The 27,902-nt window shown below is 42.6% G+C and overlaps 1 protein-coding gene across 2 annotated transcripts; it reads left to right on the top strand.

Moving 5' to 3' along the window:
* Positions 1 to 196: 196 nt before the first annotated feature.
* On the top strand, positions 197 to 27,473 carry SRPK1 (SRSF protein kinase 1). 2 transcript variants are annotated; one of them, XM_066335835.1, is made up of 16 exons: positions 197 to 269; positions 355 to 415; positions 13,010 to 13,128; positions 14,007 to 14,115; positions 14,526 to 14,613; positions 14,774 to 14,861; positions 16,264 to 16,370; positions 17,018 to 17,183; positions 18,168 to 18,193; positions 18,688 to 18,901; positions 19,205 to 19,633; positions 21,067 to 21,167; positions 22,063 to 22,170; positions 23,481 to 23,550; positions 23,997 to 24,089; positions 25,000 to 27,473. In XM_066335835.1, exons 1-16 carry the CDS (start codon positions 257 to 259, stop codon positions 25,182 to 25,184), a joined length of 1,977 nt encoding a protein of 658 aa, XP_066191932.1. In that variant the 5' UTR covers positions 197 to 256; the 3' UTR covers positions 25,185 to 27,473. The 2 variants fall into 2 exon arrangements, with proteins under 2 accessions (XP_066191932.1, XP_066191933.1); XM_066335836.1 differs by lacking the exons at positions 197 to 269; positions 355 to 415 and adding an exon at positions 8,105 to 8,380.
* The last annotated feature ends 429 nt before the right edge of the window (positions 27,474 to 27,902 follow it).

Below are 27,902 nucleotides of genomic sequence, written 5' to 3'. Positions count from 1 at the left end.
ACCGGCACCGCGGCACTACCGGCACCGCAACCCACCGGCACCGCAACCCGCCGCCGTTCGGCTCGGGGCGGCTCCCGCACGGCCCCGCGCCTGCGCCCCGCCCGCGCTGCTACCGGAGCCGGGGCCGCTCGGGGTGGGCGGGGCCGGGGCGGGACAGGGGCGGGGCCTCGCTGCAGGGGCGTGGCAGGGGCGGGGCCGCGCGTGCCCAGCCCGGCGGGCGCAGCGCAGGCGCCCGGGGCCGCCGGCGGTGGCGGCCATGGAGCGGAAAGGTGAGCGCGGCGCGGCCTCCATCGCCCCCAGGGGCCCCCGCAGGGCTCGCCGCCCTTCACGCCTCTCTCTCCTTCTCTCCCTCAGTGCTGGCGCTGCAGGCCCGGAAGAAGCGGACCAAAGCCAAGAAGGACAAGGCCCAGAGGAAGTAAGTGCGGCCGCGGCTCCCTTCAGGCGGCATCTCCCCCCGGCACCGCCGCCTCTTTGTTCCCCCCGGCCCTCCCTGCGGGGAAGGGGCTGCGGGGCCCGGCGGCCCGAGGGGCTCTCTCGGGGCACAGGAGCGTGCGGGCCGGGGCTGGGCGGCTCTGTAAGCGGGTTAACCGAGCACGTTTCGGCCGCGGGCGGCAGCGGAGCCGGCGCAGCGCGTGGCCCGCGGCGGCCGTTTTGTCACCCCGCCGTGGCCGGGTTCGCTCGAGGCTCCTGGGGCTGGACGGGGAACGGGAGCCTCTGCCTTCCCTGCTTCTCCCCGGAACCCGGCCTCGGCGTTGCGGTGGTGCTTAGGGATGGAGCTGCGGGCGGTGCTCTGCCCTCGCCGGCTCCCCTTAACCGCGGCTGTACCCCGGGGCGAGTTGTCACCGTCCCTCTCTACACTCCCTGGGGCGCTTCGGCAACTGCCGGCGTTGGGAACCAGCTTCCCTTGACTCTCTTCCCCCTCTTGACTCTCTTTCCCCCTGAGATTTTTAATTTTTTTTTCTCTTAAATTTTGCCGAAAGAACGCCGTGGTGTGTTGTTTACTTCGTTCTCTAACTTTGATGCTCTTGTGTGGCTTCTCTCCTACCGCAGGAATGTCACGAGTCTTTATGTGGGGAACTTTTGGAGGCAGATGTAAAAATTGGAGCTCGAGTAAATACTAAACAATGGCTTTCAGCAGGCTACACTGAGGGCTGTGTTCAGTGCTGCTCATGGGTTCCTTTCTACAGAAAGGTGATGTAAATCCTAGAGCTGGTTCTGTATACTCCAAAAAATGCTGCTTATTTCTCTAAAGTCTCTGGTGACTCAGGATGTTTTTCACTCGAAGATGCCTAGGATCCAAGGATAGTTAGTAAGTAAGGCTAATGCTTTGGGGGTGGGAGTTGGAGGGTTTTTTCTTTAGGCCTAGAGTAATGCTTTCTCAGTCACTTCCTCAGACACATCAGAGGGATTTAAAAATTTTTTTTTTTATTGTTGCCTCCAGCCAGGAGTCAGTGGTTTTGAGATGGGGCTTTTGAAGAGTGAGGAGCCTTAACCAAAGTATTTGGGAGACATGCATTCTGCTTCTGTGCTATTCCATATGTGTTCCTGGTATTTCTTGAAGGTAGCATTAGTGCAGTTTTTGAAATGCTCTCCTCCTTCTCTAATTTCTCTATGAATAATCCACGAATTCTATATATGTTACCTTTTTTTTTCCTGTCTCTAGCTGCAGCCCAGCAATACTGACTCTGCCAGCAGAGTCCACAGTGCAGCTGGGAAGGATAATTTCTGTATAGATTTTGGGGTTGGTGAATGATAACTTTCAGAGCTGGGATGTTAGGGGTTTTTTTTATAAATCTTTTTTTAACCACATATTCAGGACAGGTGAAATGCACTGCTGGTTAGCTCTTGATTTTGCCACTAACCTCGATTTGAGTGCAGAGCCATGCTATGTGTCAAATGCTGTGGTTATATTCTTACACGTCATGCTTCAACTCTTTTCTCTGGTACCATAAGTTTATTGGATTGTGTCTCAGAAATTAAAGAAATTTGCATGTGCTTTATGTTGTGCAACTAAATTAACTCAGTGGCAGCCTCTAGGTATAGTTCCACAACATTTATTCTATTTAGATACAAAGCTGCTCTAGTTAAGTCTTCTAAAATAGGTTTAACTGGGTTGTTTGATGACTTTCCATAAAATCTATACTTGAAACCACATGTGATATGCTTTTAATATCTGATGTTCCATGATAGTTTAAATCACACATGCATTTTTTGTGTTTTTTTTTTTTTTCTTTAAATTTGTGGTAAAAAAGCATGAAACAGGGGTTTTAAAAGGTTGAGTTTAGTATTTTGAATTATTATATAAAAATGCAGAGAATGTTCTGAAGGGATTTAAAACAATCCAAAGTATCTTTCCTTTTAAAAATGAACTACACCTGCTTTAAGTTTACCTATAAGCCCAATGTCATTAAAAATAGAACAAAAAAGCCACTTGGAAAGGTTAAAAGAACTGGAAAGTTACTTATTTTTTTCATCACCCACTAGTTAATATTGCTGTGTGTTTGCTTCAGATGAGACCAGTCTAAACTGATCATTGGCAGAAATACTTGTAAATACTAACTATGGTTCTGTGTATAAGCTTTTTAATAAGAAGTTACTATATGTTTTTGAAATTAATATATATTTTTATAGGAATGTCAACCACATTCTTCATTTCCTGCAAATTCAGGATGATCCTATTTCTTTCACTCCTTCCTGTCTTTAAAAGTTTTATTTTGCATCAATGAAGTAAAGAATGCATTTATCCTAACACTCTTCTGTAGAAAGAGAGCAGGCAGAATTTCTTGGAATTCTGAAGGTGAGATCCCTGTAATTTCCCAATCTAATAAAACTACCCCAAATCTTTGGGTAATTTGGAGGATTCATTAAACCAGCTGTCTCAGATGTTTGCTCAGGAAGCTTCTACTTGCCTCACCTGCCTGTTGGTTCCATTCCTGCCACCTGGGAGAATGTCCTGGCTGTGTACCTTTGTTCAGGTGCCTTTTCTGTGAGAACTGAGGAGCAGGGCAGGGACAGCTAAATGTCCTGGAGGGACAAAATGCAAACTGAGATACAGGGAGATCCTGAGTTCTAATATTGACTGTTACTGGGCTGCTTTGTGGCCTTGAGTGAAACTTTGATTTCAGTTTCATAATTGCACTTGTTTTCCACCAAAAAGGCAAGAAATTAGAATTAAAATTGCTTTGATCTATTTTTGGAAAATGAGAAGCCCTTTCCTTACTGTTAAGGATGTCAGGAGATCTGCACGTCAGAAGCAGTTGCTAACAAAAGTTTGGTGGGTAGCTTCCTGCAGTTTGTGTTGCTGCCCAAAGGCAGCTTTTCCAGAAGCTCTCCGGGGAAGAATGTGATGTATTAATTTCATTATTTCTTGAGGTGTGAACATCTTGATAAAGTCAACTAAATCCTGAAGGCACTCAAAAAACCTGTCTTTAAAAATGAGCCTGTGGGCTTGCAAGCTTTTTTCCCTGCTTGAGTTACAGCTTCAGCTTCAGCTGTAAACTCTGTAGTAGCTGATGAGATACATTCAGTTAGTTGGTTTTGCCAAATTCTGCATTTTTTACTAGACTTTTAGAGTTCTTTGAATCAGTTACTGTGTCTTTGGAGTTCATCATCAGTGGACAATGTGTTGGATGTAATACTTGCCCTGGTCCTATGGAGGGTGGTGGCAATGCACAGTGTTTTCTTGGGAGCACTTCTTTTACTAGTTTTCCCTGTATTCTGTGCAATTACAGACATAATTTTCTGTGTTCTGGTGTTTCATGAGCTGTCCTGGATGGGAATGTGCCAGGAAAGTGTGATGGGTGTGCCAACAGTTCAGCCTTTCACCCCTGCTCTGTGCTCTGCAGGTGTCCCTGCACAGATGTGCTGGGAACGTTGTGATGCCTTGGTGCAGCAGGGTGGGCTCTGGAAGCAGCTGGATTTTTCTGAAGACTCCAGGTGCTGTTTGGGTGGGAATGTTGCTTTATTAGCTCTTGTTCAGAAATGATGCTGAAGCACAGCTTCTATCTGCTTGCCATCTGGAAGAGATTCATATTCATGGAATTGTGAAGGTTTGAAAAACCCTCCAAGAGCACCACATTCACTCCCCACCTTGTCAACCAGGGCACTGAGTGCCCCATCCTTGAACATCTCCTGGGATGGTGACACCAGCACCTCCCTGGGTAGCCCATTCCAATGTTTAACAACCCTTTCCATGGAGAAATTCCTCCTGAGAATTCCTTCTTTGTTTCAGTCTCCGTAAGATTGCGTTATGTGAACAAAACCCTAAATGCACAAGGAAAATCTGGTATTTACTTCAGAACTGTGCTTCTGTTTGAAAATACCAGATTGAACTAAAATACAAATATAGTTGTATTTTACTGATGTCTCAGGCAATTTGTAATGGAATTGGGCTTGTGACTGTTAGATCATAAGTGCTAGTAAAATACTGAGGGTTTTTTCTGTCTATGTTTTATGGTGCAAGGCCTCAGAAGTGCAAACTGTTTACTTTGTCCTAGGAGAAAATTACTCCTTCAGTTACTATTGAGATTAAGAGCCAGAATTTAAAAACTAGTCTGAAACACCTGTCCAGATTCAAAGCAGAAAAAGCAGAAGCAATCTAGAGACTGAAGAAAAATTTTTATATTATAGCTCATTTCTCTGAAATGAAGAAAATAGGTGTACTACATAGAATAGGCTACAGGTCTGTACAATATGTAGGTGGTGGGTATTTCAGTGGCAGGCCCAAATGATAACACTGTTTCATCAAATTCAGCATCTTTTAGGAAATGTTTTAGGAAACATTGGCATATTCATGTATAAAACCACTAGTTCTGTGTAAGGGGTGTTGAACCAATTGTGCTTCAAAGGTGAACATTTTATTGCTGTAAGCATGAATATCTACAAAAGCTGTGGCAGCCATAAGGTATGTGGCTTGTTCTGGAAAATGTGCATGATCTGAATTTCTCTCTGCTAATTCTGCCTGCCCTGGTGACTTTTATTGTTTCTTACAAGCTTTACTGAGTGGGAGATATTTTTTCACAGGACTTTCAATAGATCCTCTGTCTCCCTCTCCTCCTGCAGGGAAGCAGTGGAAGAGCTAAGTTAGTGTCTTGCTTTCTCCCCATTTCTTCCCAAATGCCTGTAATATTCATTATTTTCAAGAAGCTGTTTTATCATTACCTGAAAATTTCTGGCAAGACTCTTGTCATGCAGTGAAGCCTCACTTCTTTCTCCTCTCTGAAATTGCTATGAAGAGAGGCACAGTCTGTAGTTTTTCCATCTATGCAGTCTGGGGAGCAGAAAATTCTTAGTAGGATCTGATAGTTTGCAGTTTGTTCTTGTATCCCTTTTGTCTTTGAGGGGCCCTGGAGTTCTGACAGCTTTCTCAGGTGCTTCCTCAATTTATTCAAAGCTTTGCTTGGGATCAGGATCCTGGATTATGTTTTCCTCACTTGCCTTTCGTAAGTATTTTGAGCGTCAGTTTAAGGTAGAGTCAGAATGTGTTGCCCTCATGATTTTTTTCATTCAAATACAGAAGTGATTATCAGACCATGACAGGACACAACTGAAATCTGCTGGTTTCCATGGAGGTCCTTGGGTTTGTGATAGCTGGAATAGCAGACTGTTCCACAAATAGCCTAAAGTGCTTGTGTGGGGGAGTGGGGATGGGAAGCAAGAAACTTGATTGCCTGTTATTTGTGTTTTAATACCTTTCTCATGTGAAAGCCAGGACTTATCTTCAAACTGAGCTCCCACAGATCTGCTAATCAAAAGTACGTTTTGGTGCCTCTGAGCACTGTTATTTAAAAACTAAATGTTTGACCATCTCCAGTCTTCTTTTAAGTTCTTGACAGTGGTATTCCCTTAGCTCTGGGATGAATGCTCTATGGCAGCAAATATTATGGATCTGCTCTACTGGTGGAAAACACCAATTATTTATTCAGAAAATAGGGATGCAACAGTGAATGAGTTGCAATAATCACAAGATAACATGGACTGTACGCTCATAAGTCCCCCATCATCGATGATTTATAATTCTCCCTAAAATATATAGAATTTCTTGAGCAGAAAGGCTGGTTGCATTACAAGCAGGAAAACACTTTAATCATTTCAGACCTGAATTTATCCTGGACACTGTGTGTAGTCAGTTACCATATTCACTGAGCTCGAGGTTTGCCAGCAGATCTGCGTGTGAGCAGATCTTTCTCACTGGATGTGCCTTTACATGATCTGAAAATCACAGGCACACTAAGAAATAGTGATGAGATGCAGCCTGCAAGCATTCTTCCTTAAAGAGACATTGTCTTCGTGCACAGATGTGGAAAGGGAAGAGGGATTTTAAATCCTGGCTTCTCACCGTGCCATATGGAGCTTCTTCTCAAATGAAAACATGGAATCCTTCAGTGAGATCTTGCTGTATTGGGTGTAGAGCCCAGCAAATCACTGGCTGCATGGTTAAGGTGGAAAGAAGAGTCGTGGGGTGTATTTGCAGTGCCTTTATCTGGTGCCTGCAGTGGGAGCCGGGTTCGTCATTCCTCTTGCAAATTGAGTTCTGCTTGGGGGCGTTTCATGCGTGTAATTCGAGCTCACCAATAAGGGGTGACACTGCTTATAAAGACTGCCTTGTAGGCGACTTAAAATTAGGAGAGCATTTCCCTTCAGTTTCCTGCAGATGGGCGTCATCTTTGCAAATATCAAGGGAGAAGCAGACACAGACACACTCTCCTTACTCCTGTAAGGATTGTAGCTTTTTTAGTCAGTATGTATTTAAGGATGGTGGGTGTGACAAAAGTGATTTGGCCTAAATGTACGTTGCCTTCCTTCCTTGAGGGTGGAAGGAGTCTGCTTTTATTTCTATTCAAGGCAAGTAGTTAGGTAGCATGGACAGTATTTCTGCTGTTTTAGGCACAAAGAAGAATATTTTCTGGCCAAAATAGAGTTTTGAAGTCACTCTTAATGCTCTTGAGTAGGAGAACCAAACACCTCCTTTCAAATGGTTTTTGGTTTCTGGGGTTTTTTTAATGTGAGTTGTTGGTGCAGAGAGAACACATTCAGAATTTGATGGTGAAGTCGAGTGTGAAGATTTAAATGTGTGTCTGGTAATTTATAGAGGGCAGCCTTCCTTCTCTGCAAATCTGTAAGAACCTACATTGTGTGGCTGAGATTTTTTAATAATTTTTTACCTTACTTTTAGTGTATGGACCTGATAAGTGATTCCACTGGAAACTGGCAAGAGAATTCCACAGTGTTTTTCCAAATTGCTTTAACACCTTCTCTAAGGAACAAGTGAGTGACTCAAATCTTAGCTCCTGCAAATAACTCTTTACCATCCCTGCTGTACATTGCAGGGGTTGGGTGATATCTTCAGTGAACATGGAGCAAAATCTTGTCCACAGTGGAAAATTTTGAATATTTTCAGCTTCTTTTCTTATATTAAGAGATTTGGCTAAACTATTAAACGCATATTCAGAGTTCTGTGAGCTTTTGAGGTGAAAATACTTTAAGCATACAACTGGATGAAGATAATTCTTTAAACCTCTTGTTTTGAAAGTGCAGGAGCAGCTTCACTGTGTCTTTCACTAATAAAGGTCTCCTTAGGAGAGAAATCTCTAAATTGTTCCTTGCTATGTCACATTGTTGCTGACTTGTTTCCCCTATCACTTACATAAACCAGCAGGATAAACAGGCACAGGAAATGACTGGGAATTGTGCATTGTTGGAAGATGATGTTAAGTACCCGCTGCTGTGAAAAATATTCAGTTCAACTTTCTAAAGAAGATTTGACTCCTCCTGCTTGTTTTGTCATTTTAAGCATAAAGAATACGTTTTTCTTGTAACTCTGGGAGGGGAGGTGTGGAATTACTTGAGAAAATTCGTTTTTCCTTTGAACGCCCTTTCCCTGCTCCGTGATTGTGCTGGAATTCCTCTATCAAAAGGGTTCCTCTGTCGACAATTACCATGATCCTTCATCCCAGCTTTGAATCCACTGGGCTATTGAATAGGCAAATAAAACCGGCTGGTTCAGGAAGATGAAACAAAGTATCTGCCTGAATCTCTAATTTCATTAGAGGGAAGAACAGACATGTAGACATCAAGAGGAGGGGATGAATCTTTATGCTCACCCCCCTGACATGACTGAATTTGCAGGAAGATCAGCTGAGAGCAAGCCTCAGCCTTGCTGCACGGCCCTTCACCTGCAATGCAGTGCTGGGCAGCTGCAGCTGGGTGCTGGAGGCAAATCCCTCTTCTCCTGCATTTGAGGAGAACCAGCCCCTCTGCCTGCTGCTGATGTCCCCCTCCTTCCCCAACGCCGTGGTGTCGGATTTTTGATGGCTTTTTCGAAAACTGTTGGGCTGCCTTTGGGAATATCTTTATCCATGGGAGGCCGTGCTTCTTGCAGGTAGGTTCCCTTCTCTGATTTTGTCTCGTGAATTTGCAGTTCTTCAGGGAATAAGGACTTTGCAGGGGGGGTCTCTCTCTCTCTACATGTGGATTCACACAAATTACATAGAAGAATTAGCATTTTGCCTTAGCTTTGCTGTTCCACGTTGTTTTTCTTAAGTAAAATATTGCTGTGTAGTTGTAGAGAGACCCTGCAGATCCAGTTCATTCTGGCGATTAATTAGCACAATGAGAGAGCAAAAGGAAAAGGTGATCTCGGTGTTCTTCTGTAGATCAGAGGTGGCTATAAAACAAAAGTACCCAAAACACTTGGGTTTTAATGTGTAAACAGTCATTTAGTATAGGATTTTTATCTGCATTTTGCAATTTTGATAACAGCTGTTTCAGCTGGCATCTCTAAATACTGGGTATGGGGTTTTCTACTATCTTTGACAGCTTTTTGTGCCTATTAGAGTACTGTCTTTGTGAGCAAAGCAGACAGATGAGGCTTGTGCTTTTGCATATCATTTTTTATTCGGTATTAATACAGATTCTGCACTGATTAATTTTCAGTCTCTTATCTTTGGCTGACATGGTCATTTAAGGGGGCGAACAGGATGATGTGTAATAACATCAAACAAATTTTCACAGGAAGGCAAAGGAATGAGGTGTATTTTGGTGGTCATTTCATAAAGGAAATAGCACTGTAGAGATGTGTGTGACCTGAATTTGGCTTTCTTACATTAGTTGGTATCATAGACTCTAATGTAGAAGTGAAATGCTTTTGGATCCCCATGAAAGGCTCAGCTGCAGACTCCAGGGTGTGTCATGTGTGAGACTGCCAGCAGCAGGATTCGTCAGCCCCTTAGGAGGGGCACAGAAAGCTTCCAGGAGAATGGGCTTTAGTGCTTCCAGTAACTTCTTCCTTGATGCGTGGAATTGCTATTATTGAGAAGCACTGGGACTGCAGGATGGCGTGATGTGTCTGTCTGCATCACTGCCACTTCAGGGGAATTTTCTTTTGAGTCCTTTTTAATCCCTTACATCCTGTGCAGCTAAAAAAGTGAAAATCCCACAACAGCACAGGGGAGAATTACTCTTTACTGCTCACGCTATGTGTGAGGTTCCTGGCTTAAAATCCTTCTGTCCAGTTCCTGTTCTCTTTACCCTGTCTATAGGACTTGTTGTCTATGAGCATCTAATCTCCCCTTCAGCCATTCTGTATATGGCTATTTCTTGCCTTTGCTGTCTGCTCTTAATTTGAGGATATTGTGTGACTTTATTTGTATCTCAACTGTCCCCAAAGGAATGCAGCAATTTTATAGAAGCTTTTTGACTTCTAAGACTTTCTGCACCCCCTACTGCAGGTTTCCTTCTTCCTACCCCTGACTTACAATTCAGTGACTAAAAAGTCTAAATACTGAATATCTCAGGGCTGGATCAAGGTGCAAGGCTGTTAATAAAAGTCTCATTAGCTTGGCAGTTTTTGGTTTATGATTTGAGACCACTAAGCTGCTCCTGAATATAAAAAAATCAGCAGAACTCACTGACAACAGGATTAAAGTAAATGTCTGGTGGTGGGTTGTGCCCGCAATGACCTTTTTTAGCTCTTCCTTGCTTAAATGAACTTGAGTTGTGGCTTTTTAGTGGCTGCAGATTTAGTCGCCATCAAATTGGAATGCAAGATTTCTCCCTTTTTATGATGTTTAAGATGGCTGTAGTTTGAATATGTTAGCAGTGTGTTTAATGTGTGATGTCTGAGCAGAACACATGTGTAGTAGGTCAGTGCTGAACGTTCATTCTACTGTATAACTATTCCAAATGAAAATATTACATTTTTCCTGTGGATTAAGATGAATTAGTACGGCCCTGATGTGATGTGCAGGACTCCAGGTCAGCACTAAGTTATGAAAACTGCATCTGGGGGCCTGCCTGTGTTGCTGGCATAGCCACTGGGTGGGCAGTTCCTCCTTCTTGCAGCAAAATGAGCTGAATTCGAAAGAGGCTGCTAGAAGGCACCAGTGTTATCTTCTCCTTCCCTGCAACAATAGTTTCAATACAAGAAACTTCCTCTAATTCACTGCTGGGGAACTCTCTGTAAAGAATGTTATCTTGTGCTTGTGTGTCACTGCTCTAATGAAGTTTGCTGCCCACTTCTTTGGACAACTCCAGCTTTTTTTTTTAATATCTTGTGCTTCTGAGGAAAGAAAACTTAATGTTGATACCTTGCAGTACTTTGCCCTTAAATCCTGCCAAAGCAAATGGTCTGTGGGCATTGTTTTCATTATAAATGTTTGCTTTGTACAGAAGGATCTTGATTCTTTGTAGGTATTTAATCATTCCCTGTAACGCTTTGTAAAGTAAATAAATTACCTGATTTTGGTGTTAGCTTTTCGTGAGCTGTTGGCTGTGATCAGTGTGATGCCGTGAAAGAGCTGAGATATGGGAGATGTTTTTTTTTATCTGGGGAGCACAGCCTGAGTGTGTGAGAGCATGGGGGTGGCCTTTGCTGACATGGCCTTGACAAGCAAGAACTGAGTAGTACATTTGGTGGAAAGTTAAACACATAAAATGAACACTTTCATTTATGAATGTGGGAGTGAAAAACCTCCACCACCTTAGTGCCTGAATCCAATCCCTCTGCAATCACAAGCTCTCAGGAGGGTTTGCTGAACATCTGCTCTGTGTCCTCCCACTCTCTGTAGTTCAGACAACTGTAATAAACTTTGGGTCCCGAGTGAAGAGATGAACTAAAAATGCAGCCTGCCCCTTGAGAACTGGAGAAATAAATGTCAAGATTAGGGACTCTAGTGTTCTAAAGTGTTAGAAGCGGAAGGACTGTTAAATATTCATTTGACCTTAAATGTGAAAGGAACAAAGGGCCACAAGTTCTAAAACATGGTTAACTTTTTTCCCCAAAAGAGTAAAAACTAATTGATGTTAGTCTTTAAAATAAAATTAATCAATATTTAAATTTTCAAATTTTATCAAGAGTAAAAAATAAAATACAAATCTGCTTGAGATAAAGGCAGAAAAGAGGTTCAGAGGCCAATATTTGGTGGGATCACTAAGCTTTTAAATCTTGTCTGGACTCGGTTCCACAATGAAAGTGTTATAGGGCATTATGGTGCATTTCTCACTAGTATACAAAAAATCCTGTGCACTTTTATCATAGGTTAGGAATAAGAGCACTGACATGTGAATAGCTTTTCTGAAGGCTGAATACCTCATCTCCTCCATCTTTAGCAGTCCCTTGTTGCTGCAGAGTTTTGGAGTACCGTGTGTGTGATGTGCAGTGTGTTCTGTGTGTGAGCTATACAGTGTGTTCTGTGTGTGTGATGTGCAGTGTTCCCTGTGTGTCAGACATGCAGTGGAATCTCTGTGTGTTATGTGCAGTGTTCCCTGTGTGTCAGACATGCAGTGGGATCTCTCTGTGATGTGCGGTGTGTTCTATGTGTGTGAGATATACAGTGTGTTCTGTGTGACATGCAGTGTGATCTGTATGTGTCAGACCTGCAGTGGGATCTTTGTGTGATGTTCCCTGGGTGTCAGACACGCAGTGGGATCTCTGTGTGATGTTCCCTGGGTGTCAGACATGCAGTGGGATCTCTGTGTGATGTTCCCTGGGTGTGAGACACGCAGTGGGATTTCTGTGTGATGTTCCCTGGGTGTCAGACACGCAGTGGGATCTCTGTGTGATGTTCCCTGGGTGTCAGACATGCAGTGGGATCTCTGTGTGATGTTCCCTGGGTGTCAGACATGCAGTGGGATCTCTGTGTGATGTTCCCTGGGTGTCAGACATGCAGTGGGATCTCTGTGTGATGTTCCCTGGGTGTCAGACATGCAGTGAGATTTCTGTGTGATGTGTCCTGTGTGTCAGACATGCAGTGGGATCTCTGTGTGATGTTCCCTGGGTGTCAGACATGCAGTGGGATCTCTGTGTGATGTTCCCTGGGTGTCAGACATGCAGTGGGATCTCTGTGTGATGTTCCCTGTGTGTCAGACCTGCAGTGGGATCTCTGTGTGATGTTCCCTGGGTGTCAGACATGCAGTGGGATCTCTGTGTGATGTTCCCTGTGTGTCAGACCTGCAGTGGGATCTCTGTGTGATGTTCCCTGTGTGTCAGACATGCAGTGGGATCTCTGTGTGACGTTCCCTGGGTGTCAGACCTGCAGTGGGATCTCTGTGTGACGTTTCCTGTGTGTCAGACATGCAGTGGGATCTCTGTGTGATGTGTCCTGTGTCAGACATGCAGTGGGATCTCTGTGTGATGTTCAGTGTGTTCTATGTGTGTCAGACACGCAGTGGGATCTCTGTGTGATGTTCCCTGGGTGTCAGACATGCAGTGGGATCTCTGTGTGATGTTTCCTGGGTGTCAGACACGCAGTGGGATTTCTGTGTGATGTTCCCTGGGTGTCAGACACGCAGTGGGATCTCTGTGTGATGTTCCCTGGGTGTCAGGCACGCAGTGGGATCTCTGTGTGATGTTCCCTGGGTGTCAGACATGCAGTGGGATCTCTGTGTGATGTTCCCTGGGTGTCAGACATGCAGTGGGATCTCTGTGTGATGTTCCCTGGGTGTCAGACATGCAGTGGGATCTCTGTGTGATGTTCCCTGGGTGTCAGACACGCAGTGGGATCTCTTTCAGACCTGACACCCAGCACCGGGGCCCTGCTGCTCATTCTGAGAGCGATCTTCCAGAGCAAGAGGAGGAAATCCTGGGATCAGATGATGACGAGCAAGAGGATCCAAATGATTACTGTAAAGGTGAGCACTTGCCTGTTTAAGATGCAGGATTTGCCATGCAATCAAGGAATCCCTTCCATTTCCCATTTGCTGTAGAGAATGAAAATAGACTCCCTCTTATACTAAGAATGCTTTGAAACTGCATGATGATAATAATAACATTTTTCAAGTCAACATGAAATGGAGAACGTGATCTCCAAGTTTCCTTCTGTTATCAGTCAAGATTTGAGTTGCAGAGCTGTTTTTAATGCGTAAGTTTAAAGCTGTTAGCTTTTCCTCTGTGCCAGAGGGCTTTCAATATTGATAAAAGCAAGTAGGCATTTAAATCTCTTTTTATTTCATTGTAAAAGGGACACTTTCAAATCCTTTTCAAATTCTTTGGTTTTCTTTTGAAGATTAGATCATTATCTGGATAACTATTCTTTAGAAAAATTTGTTTCTGCAGATAGCCTTCCCCTGTTTCTCTGAGCAGAAACAAAATATAGAACAAATGAAAACACCAAATCACAATTTCTTCTCTTTGTTCTGTTTTCTGCCAGTTCCAAATGTTTTTTGCTTCTGTGAGGGAATCCCCCCATATAGTCAGTGGCTTGAGAGATATCAAGGGTGCAGAGGAATTTTCCTGTTTACCGTGGCAGAGTGCCTTTGAGTCAGGAAAATTACAGGGAAAACTGTTGGGATCTTGGGTGCAGTACCCATTTCATGTTCTGCAGTTAGACCATGTAAAAGCAATGCTGATATTTAGCTGCAAGATTCTGTTACCATCACAACCTGTTTTTTCCAAAGGTGGTTAGCCTAGCAGACCTGAGGTGTTTTCACTGAGGAGATACTTTGTGGTGCTGCAGTGATTGTGATGCTTGTTCCCCACAGCTGCTCTCTGCTTTCTTGTGTTTCTGCAGGGGGTTACCACCTTGTGAAAATAGGAGATCTCTTCAATGGACGTTACCACGTGATTCGGAAGCTTGGATGGGGCCACTTCTCCACCGTGTGGCTGGCTTGGGACATCCAGTAAGTGCTCCTGCTGCAGCTGGTGTTCCTGCCAGGAGTGCACAGACCTGAGCAGAAAACATCCTTTTACTTTGAGACAAAAACACAAAGCATTAGCTGTCCATATCCTAGCACAGGAGTTTCTTCTGCTATTGTGCGTGCAAGTGTGTGGGAGGTTCTTAACAGGACAAACCATATCTGTGGGAAGAGTTGTGTTCAGTCTCTGACCTATTGTTTCATATTTTGAGAAATGACTAACACGAATCTTTTGTTAGAAAAGACTCAAAGACAGTCTTTGAGTTTTTAAACCTTATTTTTCCATGGTGCATGAAATAAACTCTCTTGCATGCAAAAGAATTGGGATAATCCTGGAGAATAACTTCTTTGTGTGAGCATTAACAGTTCCAAATTTACTTGTCATGTGTGCACAGGGGGAGGAAATTTGTGGCAATGAAGGTGGTGAAGAGTGCAGAGCACTACACAGAAACAGCACTGGATGAAATCAAGTTGCTGAAATCGGTGAGTGTCTGAGTTGGGCTGAATTTTATTTTACTCTTTTCCTTTCCATTATGGGGAGTTTACATTCTTCACATGCATGATATTTCCAGATCCTCAAGAATTTGTGTAGGAACCAAACAGTGCAGTGGCTCTGATATCAAAATAACCTTGTTCTCTGCAGGTCCGTAACAGTGATCCAAATGATCCCAGCAAAGAGAAAGTTGTTCAGTTATTGGATGACTTCAAGATTTCAGGAGTGAATGGTTCCCGTATCCTTTTGGGCATCAAAAGCCAAGAATTGCAGAAAGATGGGAGCTGCTTGGGCAGCTGCTTTGATTTGACAAGCAATGCCTAGGCATCCCTCTCCCTGCCCAAGGAAACCTGCTGTAGAGGGATCTTGCCTCCAAACTGCCTGCTGAGCTCAGATCCAGAGTGATGATTCAGTCTGGATAATTTGTGTCACCTCTGCTTGGTTGTGCTTTTAATGTTCTGCCACCAATTCATGAATCAGGACTGAGTGGCTGTGTCAGAGGTACCTTTGAGGAAGAGTTATCTATCTCAACCCCTCAATTTTGCAAGCAGCCTGTTAATAACCTGTTATTTCTGTAAAGCAGTACAGCGTGTTAAAATCAGCAGCTGAAAATAGCGAATGAGGCATCTATAACTTGAAAATAAGCTTGGTTTCTAGTTATGGAAACATCTTACTTTGTAATTTAGCAACATTATGAGGATGTTTGCAGTGTGTTGCTTTGACAGTGGCCTGCAGTTCTGGGAGCAGCTTTCTCACAGGCATTGATTTGTTGCAAGTGGTAATAATGGATCCTCAGAATCTAAAAGTTGGACTTGTGCATTGTTTTCACTTGAAGATAAGTTGTATTTCTGTGAGAAGTGCTGGCTTGCTTGAGAGAATTTAGCTGTAGATTATAAACAGTAGACCCATAATGAATTTTCTCTAACTTTTTTTCTGAGTAAATGTTGATTTGAGCTTATATTTCTTCCACTCTGTGAAATGTGTGCTTTCTGCCAGTGTAGATGAAAAACAGCCTAATAAACTCATAGAAGTTTGGCTTTTAAAAACAAGGGCACTGTACTGAATATGTCACTGGAGTGACTGTAGCTGTTGAGATCTTAGAGCTAAAAAGCAGATCGTATAAATATAGTTGAAATCCAGACTTGTCAAAAGTTTGTTTTGCTGGTAAAGAGGCAAAGGAGGGCAAAGAAAGTGACTATTGTTCTGAAGATTGCTTATGAAATGGAAATTTTATTATCTTTTCAGGTAATGCTGGTACAGAGAGATCTGGCAATGAGTTTTGCCTGGGGCAGAAGCATAGGCTGTTCCAAAACATACAGTAAATTCTAATGTACATTTGTGCAACAGGCTTCCACTTAAAGCAGAAGATTGCTACTGCTTCCGTGGGACCTTTGTGCTGCTCCATCCCTCTGTATTTTATTTTATTTTATTTTATTTTATTTTATTTTATTTTAGATAATGGCACTGTTGTGTAGATGGGATGATGCTGGTGAGGAAGGCAGCTTTTCTAAGCTGTGTCAGAAGGATGAGTGTTCTTTAACATGAAGTCCCCAAAATTAAAATTTCTTTTACTCCTCAGTCCTGGGAATTTGGGGTTCCTTGGGTCTCGATGTCTGGGTTTTTCCTTGATTCAGTTCCAGATATCTGTATGGTGTTTGAAGTTCTAGGACATCATCTCCTGAAGTGGATCATCAAATCAAATTATCAGGGTCTTCCACTCCCTTGTGTCAAAAAAATCATCAAACAGGTAAGTTCCAGTTCTGAGTGCACTCTTCCCCTTGACCCAGTTAAAACTCTTTTCACTGATCTTTCTGAGATCCAAGGAAACAGAAGTTAAAAATCTGTGGTATCTCCTCCCTGCAACGAAATATTCTTGGCTCAGTACTTCCTTTCTCTACTGCAGATTGTTGTTTTCTGACACTTAAACCGTGGTGGTTTTTACTTTTAACCTCTTCTTACCTCAGCCATTCCTCATAAGTGAGGTACTTTTTGAAAGCTGTCACAGTAAGCATGGTGCTTAATGATGGGAAGAGCAAGAGAAACTGGTTCTCCCTCCTGGGTGGTTGCCTAAGAAGAAACACCTTTCTGCATGGGAGGTGCAGGGGAGGAGGAAAGTGTGATTTTATTGTAGAGTATTCAAATGAGATTTTCACCTGTGGTAAGTTAAGTTCTGAGGGTAAACAGAATATTTTTAAATGGTAGCTAAAATCTGTATGCAAATCTCTTTTTTTGTGGAACTGGCTGGTAACCACTGAGCACACCAGCTCTAACCTGGAGTATTCTCAAACACACAAACCCTTCCAGGTTCACTGGCCATCCTAGGCATTTTTTGCATTTTCACTTTGCTCTCCATTAGTTTGTCTAATGGTTGACTTCCTTCTGCCCTGCCTGCAGGTTCTTCAGGGTCTGGATTACTTGCATACGAAATGTCGAATCATCCACACAGATATAAAGCCTGAGAACATCCTGCTGTGTGTGAATGACCAATACATTCGCAGGCTGGCTGCAGAGGCAACAGAGTGGCAAAGATCTGGGGCTCCCCCACCATCTGGCTCTGCAGGTGATTTATTTTTTTTACTGTTATTATTTTTTTTTCCCCTGAAAATTGCTGCTGTTTCTCCCACGCACCCCCAAGTCATCACTAAGGAAAACTTCCTGGCTACGGTGGAACACTAATGCAAATAACCTTTGAAAACTTGAGTGTAAATTGGGAAATTAGTCATAAATTGTAACTCAGATGATGGAGAAGGCAGTTTGTGTCAGAAAATAAGAGGGGAGGATAAATGCACACTGGAACCTGCTTTTACAGCAGCTAACCTGGCACTGGTAAAGTCAGTCTTATGTAACACAATGTTGATGCACTCAGTATAGAACTGGTGTAAAAATGTGGCAAAATTCTCACATTTCCTTCAAAAGTTTATTACCTTTCATTGCATGATGCTGGAAATGCATTTGATGAGAGTTTCAACCAGATGAGAAGTCTGGAAAACTAACAGAAACAGCTTCCTTGACATGCAAACATCCCTAAAGATGTGAGGGCAAATTCTCTTGTGTTCCTCCTCAGAATATCCATCTGTAGCTGTCTGTCCTTTTCAAAACCCACTGCAGTGTGTATTGGAAGGCTCTGTCAGTCATAATCTTACAACACCAACATTGAGCTGAACTGATCACAGCACATCTTAGCTTAAGGAAGTTCCCTGAAGTTTGGTATTTTAATGCTTTGATTTGCATTTTCATTTGGGTAGGCTGCATAATACATGCAGTAAATGAAGCTACGTGACAGGAAGTTTAAGTCTTTGATATCAGTCAGGCAAGTCTCCTGTCTGAAACTTGAATTATGCATTTGCTCATTTAATGTTTTTTATCTTTTTTTTTTTTTATTGTTGTGTTTTTATAGAAAAAATGAGCCTTCAAAATCACATTTGCTCTTATCATTAAAATGTTGTTATCAAACCACATAGGAAAGATGTACCTTAACATCAGAATGCAGTTGCAGCTTTTGAATATACCCATACTGATTTACTGATCTTCCTTTCTCTTTCAGTGAGCACTGCACCACAGCCAAAACCAGTAAGTGTAACAGCTTTCATCTGTTAGTATGCATCTCCTGATAGTATCTCCTGCATTGTTTCATAATCCAGTCAGCATTAAGAGAAAGCAATCTCATATCAGAAGGAAAAAGTGTCATTTGTGTTTGGCATAGGCATCAGGTTCAATGCTGTCTTGGATGTGTAAGTGGTATAAGGTCATTTATCACCAGAACAAGGAGTTCTTGGGGTGATCTCAAGGTCCGTGGGGAAAGTGACTGTTCTGGGGAGTCTGAGATCTCCCTCACTTGGAGAATAATGTAGGTTTTTCAGGTCAGGGCAAAAATGCACTGATAAGAGCCATAGACAAGTGGTTCAAAACCCAGAATAGCTGCTTTTTGTCTGGGAGAGGAGCTGTCTCCAGCATTTTCATCACAGACTGCTTCCCAAGCTCTGTGATAAATTAAACCGTGGTGGATTTTAAATTTACTGAAGTATAAAATGTTAAGTCCAATTTCTCTGCTTGCTTCTATGTAGGCTGACAAAATGTCAAAGAATAAGAAAAAGAAGTTGAAAAAGAAGCAGAAAAGACAGGCTGAGTTGTTGGAGAAGCGAATGCAAGAGATAGAGGAAATGGAGAAGGAAGCAAACCCTGAGCAGACACAGCCTGAAGAGGAGGAAGAAGCTGAGACCCCTCTGGAAATGCTTGTGAAAGTCAGTCCATCGGAGGAAAATGTCAACAACAAGCCAGGTATGGACCTAAAGCATTGTCAGCATGGCATGGACAGCGTTGTCCATTTACTCATGAGTATGAGGAGGGAGTGAATGAAACAGGTGAAATGACAACAGCCACCTCCCCTTTAGCTGAAGCCATTTCAGGTCATTTCACCTGTTTGCATTGGGTTCTGTCCTTCTGATGAGGCTGGGAATTCTCCTGTTACAAACTGAGTTCAGTTACATTCAGAGCACTCCCTACCTCTCAGGATACCCTTGAACATCTTCCAGCTATTAATTAAGACATATTCTGCTCCATTCTCATTTTCCCCTCTTGCAGCACAAGCCCTTGCACAGGAGGGATCTAATCTCACAGAAAACAGTGTGGAAAAATGTGCAGCAGAAATCAACTGCAACGGAGTGACGGCGATGACGGACTTGACAGACTCTGGGAATGAGAGGTCTGTGCGACTGGAGGACGACCTGCACAACGCCAACGACTGTGGCAATCACCCTCAAACACAGAATACTGAGGACTTGCAGGGCTGTAATTACAGTCAGCACCACAGTGACTCAGAGAACAGGCCTCAAGAAGCAATGTCGGACTCGTTTGTGCCCTTGGCCCCAGAGGATTCCATGGTGTGCCAGCCCACTTCCAACCAAAAGCAGGTGTTCACTGAGCAGGGGATCAACAATTTTCAGGAAAGCATCAGGACAGAGATCCCTTCAGAGGATGAGAATGAGAATAACAGCCCGACAGACAACAAAGGTATAAGAGGAACCTTGTACGAAAGGGCTCCTTGATGTGGGAGATTACTTTACAGCACTTCATCATAGGAATAGGAACTTGCATTTTATAGGCTGAAGTGATCAGAACCACCTGTTTGAGAGTTTTCCTGCCAGGTGTAATTAACCTGACAGTCATACTCCAAGGTGTTTGCTGTTTGTAGGTGCTGGTTGGAGTTGTGCCTCAGTTTTGACTTTTGAGTGCATAAATATTCCTATTTTTAAAAAACACCGATACCTTTGGTTTTCAGTGGAGGAACATTTCCTCCTTTGAACCAGGTGTTGTTTATGTGATTGTCATTAAGCCTACAAATTGTCACTTGCTGTTAACTTAAGGGATATAGGTATGTTCAGTGTGTTCTCAGTTTGGTTCTTAATATGCAGCAAAGGTAAAGTCTCTCTGTTACTCAAGATGGGTAAATGTTTTCCCGGAAAATGCAGCTTGAAACAGAGCTTATACAGTGTAGGGAAAGAAACCCAACTTCTTTAATGCTTTTGTTTAAATATGATTTTCTTCAGAGTGGGAAAAAAGTGTCTTGTAGACTTAAGAGAAAATAAGACATGAAATAGTGTGCAGCAATTTAAACACATTCCAGGTGTTTATGTGTTAAAAATATGAGTTGGTAAAACTGTCCTTTTTGCATCTTTGTGTCCATGCCAGGTGATATATATGTGCTTGGAGAAGCAGGGTAAAACTACCATTTGTACTTATTTAAAAGGTATTCTAGCATTTTCTTGCCAGAGTACCACTAGGGGAGTTATATGGATGAAAAGTAACAAGAGAAATTTAGATCTTGAAACTTGAAGTGCACTTTGTTGGATGCCTCTGCTAGGTGACTGCCATCTTTTGCTTCTCACAGCCCTCTCCCAAATTTACAGCTTTGAACTCTCCCAAATTTTAGGTTTAGAGGTACAGCTGGATGTCATTTAATGACTTAATACTTTTGCTCTCCATCATGTCTTTCAATTTTCCCAATATATCCTTTAGCTCTTGTAAATGTGTTGCAGCAGTGAGTGATGGGTATGTCAGAAAAATGCTCTAACATGGAGTCTCTTCCTTGAAAGATCTAGGAAGGCTTCAGGGGGGTTGTGAGGTTTGTTTTGTTTCTGGCAATGCCCTTATTTCAGCAGGTTTGGGGTATTTTTTTAATATTGACAGGCTGTGCAAAAAATGCTGGGAAATAGTCACTGTTGCATATGCTTCTTTATCCTTCTGCTTAATGACACCAGTTGGGTTTTAATGATGATGTTGATAGTGCAAAGTGATGCTCATTTTTATACCCAAGCATCAGGGAGGGAACAGTTCTGATCCATCAGGAAAAGCTTCCTGGCTGGGGAGAGGTTGATGGGCTTTGGGTGACAGATGGTGACACTGCCTATGTAGCTTTAATCAGCTGTTGTACACATTGCCTCTAGGAAAATCAGCTGCTGGGAATTTCCTTCTTAATCCTCTTGAGCCCAAGAATGCAGATAAGCTCAAAGTGAAGATAGCTGACCTAGGAAATGCCTGCTGGGTGGTAAGTTCAGTCTTTTCACATTGACTTTCAGTCAGTTTGCCAAGATGGAAAATAATCTTTAAAACATCTCCTTAGACCTGGCTGTGAAAGCAGGGACAGTTTGAAACTTATGTCAGGGGGAAAAGAGGGGGAAGCAGAGACACAAAGAAAGAAATGGTCCCTCAAAACACCAGATTTCAGTCCATGCTTTGGGTGCCTCAATGGCATTTGATTACTCCTTATAGGGCTGTGAGCCATGTCACATACAGAGTGTAGAAATCTACTCATGTGAAACTGCTAAAGGAGTTTCTCAGTCTCCAGGAGAGCTGCAAAGTTGCAAACAATTGCTCTGATGTGCTGGTTCTGTACCTTGTCAGACCTTTTCAGTGAATTCACAAGCACATTAAAGAGACTCACACAATAAAACTCCCAAGTTTTATTCTTTGATGGTTGTGCTGTGCTGCTTTCAAGTGTTTGACATTTCAAATAGAAGAAATATCTCTTTTTACTGGCTTCTAAAATGGCAAATTACTTCAGATCTGTTGGGGGAGATGAGTCTCAGCTCAGAATTGCAGTTGGGCTTGCAGAGCCTGGCAAGGTGATTTCTCACATTGGTGTTGCTTTTAGGTAGCTGAACCTAAAAGGAGATGGGTAGGAGATGCTGCAGAGTCTTCTTTTGTTCTGTTTTTGTGGCTTGCTTTCCTCTAAATTGCTGAACTATTTCACTTGAGGAGGAGTATCTTATGTAGAGCATATAAACAGCACTTAGAGGAATATAAGGAGGTAGTTAATGAGGATGTAAACTGCAGCTGAAATGTAATGGTAATGAGCTTTGATCTACTCTAGCCTTCCAGGCTGTTGATTCTCCTCTTCTAAGCAATCTTGAGCTGTTTAGTAAAACATTTCTTCTCTTTAGCACAAGCACTTCACTGAAGACATCCAGACCAGGCAGTACCGGTCCCTGGAGGTGTTGATAGGGTCAGGGTACAACACCCCTGCTGACATCTGGAGCACAGCCTGCATGGTGAGTTCTGCCAGCTGGGAAGGTTCCTCCTCTGTGCTCTGCCCTCTGAGCTGCTGAGGGACTGGCAAAAATCCCTGACAAGTGTTCAGTCAACTTCTAGACTTGCTGAATAACAGGTTTCCACACCAGAGTTGGTTTTTTTATTTATCTTTTTTTTTTTTTCCTCCACATGTGGCTTTCTTTTTGTAAGTTTTGTTGTCCAGCATCAGCAGATTTCAAATATGATTGCACTTTGCCATCATGCTTTCTGGAAAAACAGGACAACCAGGCAATTCTGAACACAATGTCTTTCTATATTAAAAGAAAAGCTTTTCTGCTGCATCTGGCACTATTTCACAAGTGCCTTCAGTACCATTTTTAATTTTAGTCATCCTCTGCAGGTTTGGAATTGATGTTTAGTCTGAGTAATGCTGTGATGAGGCTGAAGCTGTTCGTGTAACAGCTGGCAAATGTAGAATAGGACAATAAAAAAAAAAATCAGTCAAGCCGGTTACTGCATGTGCCTTTTCAGTGTCTCCAGTCTGTGTCTTCTATAAATCAAAGCTTGGGGTTTATAATTGAAGCTTGGGAAATAGACATTTTTGCTGTCTTGGAAAACAAGCTGGGATTTTGATGAATGTGGTAAAAGAAAATGCAGTGGGGTCATGTTTTCCCTGAAGAGCATGTGGCCAGAATTACACAGTGTGCCTGATTCAATTGTTTGGCACCAGCAGTTCATAAAGAAAACTGAAAATACAGAAGGTGGGGGTAGTGTTCTGGGTACAAGTGAATACATAAAGGGTGAATGTGTTACAGAATTTAGGAGTGGAGAGTTGAAATGAGTGCAGATGTTTTTCTCATTTAAAACATGTTTTCATCTCTGCAGACAGATGTTCAGAGATTAACTGTTTGAAAAAACATGGGAAAACTGGGGAGAGGGAAGAATCCCAGAAAACCCCAAGCAAAACAAAAACTAAAAATAACCAACCTCAGAAACTATAGTTTGGGCACGGGGTTATTTTTGCAAAACTCTGAAGAGGAAAGGCTAAGCATGTGAAATACCTTGACTTTGTGGTCAATTGGTGGTCCTGCACCCAAAATTCATCCCAGGTGTGCCTATGATGTTTTTAATGCAGTTTTTAAAGCATTGCAAAGTCACTGCACATTTTAGGCTCTAATGGAGTATTTAAGATTATAGCTGTTTACTGTAGTTTTACAGGTTATTCTTTGCCACTGCTTTGCTTCTGGCCCACAGAGATTTGCAGAGTGAACCTGCAGCACATCTTACAGTGTTTTGAAGTGATTTAATGTTCTCATTTCTGTTTGTTTAGGCCTTTGAGTTGGCAACAGGGGACTATCTGTTTGAGCCTCACTCTGGGGAAGATTACTCACGAGATGAAGGTCTGTTTGTCTCAGTTTTTCCTTTTTAAAGTGGGACTTGAAATCCAATGGTTGCCTCTTCAAAATGAGCCTTGTCTTATAAATCAGCAATGCAAAAGCTCCTTGCAAAAAGATTATTTACTCAAATCAGCAGCAACTCTGCTCAAGCCTCTGCAGTAAAACACTGTGCAAAAAAGTCCATGCTTTTGTTCTGGTGTTTTGTATTCCTCTTGCTGCTGGATTCTCTGGTGCCTCAAACTGATTGTGCCTCAAATTGCCCATATTTGTTTTCCTCTTGCCCCTTGTCTTTCTTGTTGCTTGGTGTAATCTGGCTTCAGATGGGTCTCCAAAGTAATTTTTAAGGGATAGTGTCTTTATCCTTTATCCCAGAGCATGAAACTAGCATAGAGAGGTTTTGTGTGGATGAATCTCACTGTCTTTTTCTTTTGTTTGTTTTTCACATGCAGATCATATTGCATTGATCATTGAACTTCTGGGGAAAATACCTCGCAAGCTCATTTTGGCAGGAAAATATTCCAAGGAGTTTTTCACCAAAAAAGGTAAAAGGAAACAAAGCAAATACCATTTCATCCCCTCATCCCTTTCCCAAATACACAGGAGTGTCTTGCTGGAAATGCCAGTTAGAAATAGATGCCAGCAAAGATGGCATCTTTAAGTCTTTCCTTTGTTTTATGAAATGCTTTATCAGTAAAACTGCAACTTAAATGAAGGCATTCTTGTCTTACTCCTAAAAGCACCCTACACCCTAGTGTTCATCATCTTGGTGTAGAGCAAATGCAGCAGGTAGAAAAACAGCACAGTAGATGTTTTGTTAAACTTGATGTGGTTTTATTTAGCTGACCTCTGTCAGCTAGAGGTGAGAATTCACTTTTGAAGGATTTTCTAGACAGCTTGACTCCGTTTCTGGCATGCCAGGCACCTTAAATAATGCCTGGCATCATGAGCCAGGTTGCTCAGAGCACAGAATGTTATCATAAAGTCCTGAGTACCCCAGAAATTTATTCAGTCAAAAAATTAGGTTTTGACCTAGTTTAATAATCCTTTCTACAAAAACAGGCCCTTCTTTATTAGTCCTGTATTGCTTTCTCAGTGCCCCATGCATTGCATTTATTCCACAGTCAGTGGCACAGTTTATCTGTCATGTCAAGCAGCATAATTGGTGATTTAATGAAGTTAAGATTTGCTGATAGGGGATCTGAAATAGCAGGAGGTGGAAAAAGAACCCTTTGAGGAAGTGCATTTCTATAACAGGCTTCTAAAGCAGATAGAAAAGGAGGTTTAGTATAATTGACATCTCCCTTCAGCATGCCCCAGCATATAGTTGTATTCCCTATGCCCAACTAACAGAAGTCTCTGAGTTCACTCTGCCATGGTTAGCTGTTCAGCCAGTTTTATTGAGCTGCTCTGTTCCCAAGTCTTGCAATTAACCCATTTGTCTTGGGTTTTCAGGTGATCTGAAGCACATCACCAAACTGAAGCCCTGGGGCCTTTTTGAAGTGTTGGTGGAAAAATACGAGTGGGCCCAAGATGAGGCAGCTGCATTCACAGACTTCTTACTCCCTATGCTGGAGCTGATCCCAGAGAAAAGAGCTACAGCAGCAGAGTGTCTCAGGCACCCCTGGCTTAACTCCTAGAAGCTTCCAAGCAATGCCACAACGTTATACTCTGGTTTACAGCATAGCCTACACACCCAGCTGCCCTTTCCCAGATCCATTTTTCTCCTTGTTCACTTTCAGTGTGGAGTTCTTCCTTCAAGGCTTCCAAGATTTTAGATAAATCTAACCTGTTCTGCTGAGTTTGTTTGTGTGACTTAATGGGGACTCTGCTCAGCCAGTGGGCATCATCTGTGTTTTTGCCTTGATTGGGCTTCACCAAAGACTAATTGACTGGAATAAGAGATTTTTCCTCAGTCTCCTCACTGTTAGGCACCGTGTGTGACAAATGTGAGCTCACCCGTGCTTGGATTCCTCCCTTAGCTAAATTCCAACTCTCCTTTCTTCCCATGAAGATCCCATTGACTCAGGAGTCAATTTTCCCACTGTTGATCCAGTAGCTACTGATGGGGGTGAGAAGTAACAGTTGGCATCAAGGTGGTGCCAGATCCTTTTTAGAGCAAAGACCTTTGGAAATCCTCCATCACTCTCTAGGTGTCTACTGTATTCTTTGCTTTCCAGTCACAAACTTATTTAGTTCTAGCTGCTTTTGAAAGAGCTTTTTAAACCTAGGTTTTAGTAGCCTTCATTTCTTCCTCCAAAGTGCCCTATCCATTAATATTTTTTCTCCTTCCCTGTGCCCTTGATAGTCAGAATAGTTTTGGGACTTGGTGATGTTTTCTACTTCAACACCTGTGACTAAAAGGTGACAAGCAAAATAAGCAAAAGCTGGAACTGACTCAACGCACAACCCTCAGCAAACAGATGGGTGCACCCTCAGCCTGCAGAGAGAGCCTTATTGCAGGCAACTCTTAACATAGTGAGCCATAAGTTTTTGGGGTTTTTTTATCCCATACTGGCACTTTTTTGCCTTGCTTGAGGTATTCCTGAGAGATTGGCTTTCACTGATGCAGTCTGCTCTGATTTTTCATTTTTGACCATTCACTTTTTTTTTTTTTTTTTCCCAAGGGAAGGGTTGCAGTGTCTGTATCACAGCCATGCTGCTGCAGCCCTGGACTTTGAAAATCAACACTTGAAGTTCCAGTGTAAAGATTTCTATTCATTTGCTTCAGGTGCAGGCCGTCAGAAATAACTTCCCAGGATGGGACTGCCTTTTGTTTTCTGGGCCTTTAGCACAAGAAGAGAGCTAGCAGAAGTGGAAGAGAACCTTTTCCACGTAGATACTGGATTAGAAGCTGTTTTCTAGAGTTACCCCAAGTAAAAAGTGTTCCATGGGGTTTCTATGTAAACTTCTCAGAGGGGGGTTGGACATAATGGCTTGAATGGGTTAATTTTAATTAAAAGTTTAATCACTGTGGCATTTGATAGTTCTATGATGGCTTCTTCTAGACTTGCCCATCCTGTTACAGATTCAGTGCATCCCACTCTTCTCTAAGCAAGATTTGGCAGCGTTGAGACTTCAGAGTCACTTCCTTACTCTGGACCAAATGGGCCTTTGGATTTGTGGTGGCTTGCAGAGGATAGAAGTTGCTGGAGACCATGCAGATGCTATCCAAGAGAATTTCCATTGCCAAAGCTGCCAAGACCACTGTTACGTGTCACTTGTGTGTGTGTGTTTGGGAACTGTGGTTCGTAAGGATCATTCCCTCACAAACCAGGTCATTTAATCCACTTGAACAGTTTCTCCAGTTCAGAGCCTGATTTGGCTTATTATGCAAATCATGCTGCATGTTCCTTTAGTGATAGATCAGGTTCTCTATGCATATAATAAAAAGAGGCAGGTAACATACCAAAAAATGTTTTAAACTGCTGAGTTAACCTTTTCTTTTGTTGGCTTTTTTTTTTTTTCTTTCATCTGGCATTTTCTAGTTGTGGGTCACTTCTGTATCTGTTACAGGAGGACTGCAGGCAGTACAGGGTGCCAGCAAACTATGAAGATACATTGGCAGGGCAAACAATTCCTGTGGTTGTGAAAGCTCACCTGGTCCTGCCAACTTGAGGCTGGCTGATGAAGGAACATTTCCCAGAAGGGGTCAGCACTCTGTTGAGAGCTCCTGCCCATCCTTCCTTCCCTTCCCTCTGCCAGCCCTGAGTGGAGGAGGCTTTTTTTTAACCATGATAGCCAAGGCTAGAGCCAGCTTGTGAGTTGAAGACCTGCAGAAGCAGCTGCCATGATTCAGTCTTGTACTGTCTGCTCGTTCACTTGGGGTTTGTTCCATTTCCAAATTGCCATGAAGTGCTCACACTAAAGGATTTGTACTTGCTGTGTCAGTCTAAAACCTGAAGGAAAATACATTTTTATTCTTTCTACTTGGGTCCTTTGTCGTTTTTGTTTTTGTTTTGTTTTTTCCTTTGTGAAAGCCCTGCAATAAACAGATTATTTAATAACTGAGCCCTAGTCTTCATACATTCCCCTTGTAATTCTGTTCTGAGTCAGGGGATCAGGGATGGAATTTGCTTCACTTAGTTTTGATTTCCAGAATGAAGTAGGTAAAGATTTCGTGCTGGTGTTGTGATCCATTTTAAAAAGAGGAGAAGAGTAAAAGAATGGGACAACTCTGCTGGATTTTATCCATTATAAAATACATTTTTCTTCAAGACTGTCGTATCTGCTGTCTTATCTAGCCAAGAATCTCAAAAAAACCTTCCCAAACACTATTTTAGAGGGAAGCATAAATCTGGAAGGTACTTGTTAGAGCGGAACTGAATTGAGTGTGCAGGAACCAGCAATTTTCAGTG

The sequence above is a fragment of the Sylvia atricapilla genome, chromosome 25, assembly GCF_009819655.1.
Source record: "Sylvia atricapilla isolate bSylAtr1 chromosome 25, bSylAtr1.pri, whole genome shotgun sequence".
Lineage (NCBI taxonomy): Eukaryota > Metazoa > Chordata > Aves > Passeriformes > Sylviidae > Sylvia > Sylvia atricapilla.
Note: the sequence above shows the minus strand (reverse complement) of the source record. Positions and strands in the feature narration are given on the sequence as shown.

Excerpts from the sequence above, each read along its gene's own strand:
- SRPK1 (XM_066335835.1), top strand. Across the intron at positions 14,862-16,263 it reads TTCAGGAGTGAATGGTTCCC|ATATCTGTATGGTGTTTGAA; the intron begins GTATCCTTTTGG and ends ATTCAGTTCCAG. Across the intron at positions 18,194-18,687 it reads CTGCACCACAGCCAAAACCA|GCTGACAAAATGTCAAAGAA; the intron begins GTAAGTGTAACA and ends GCTTCTATGTAG.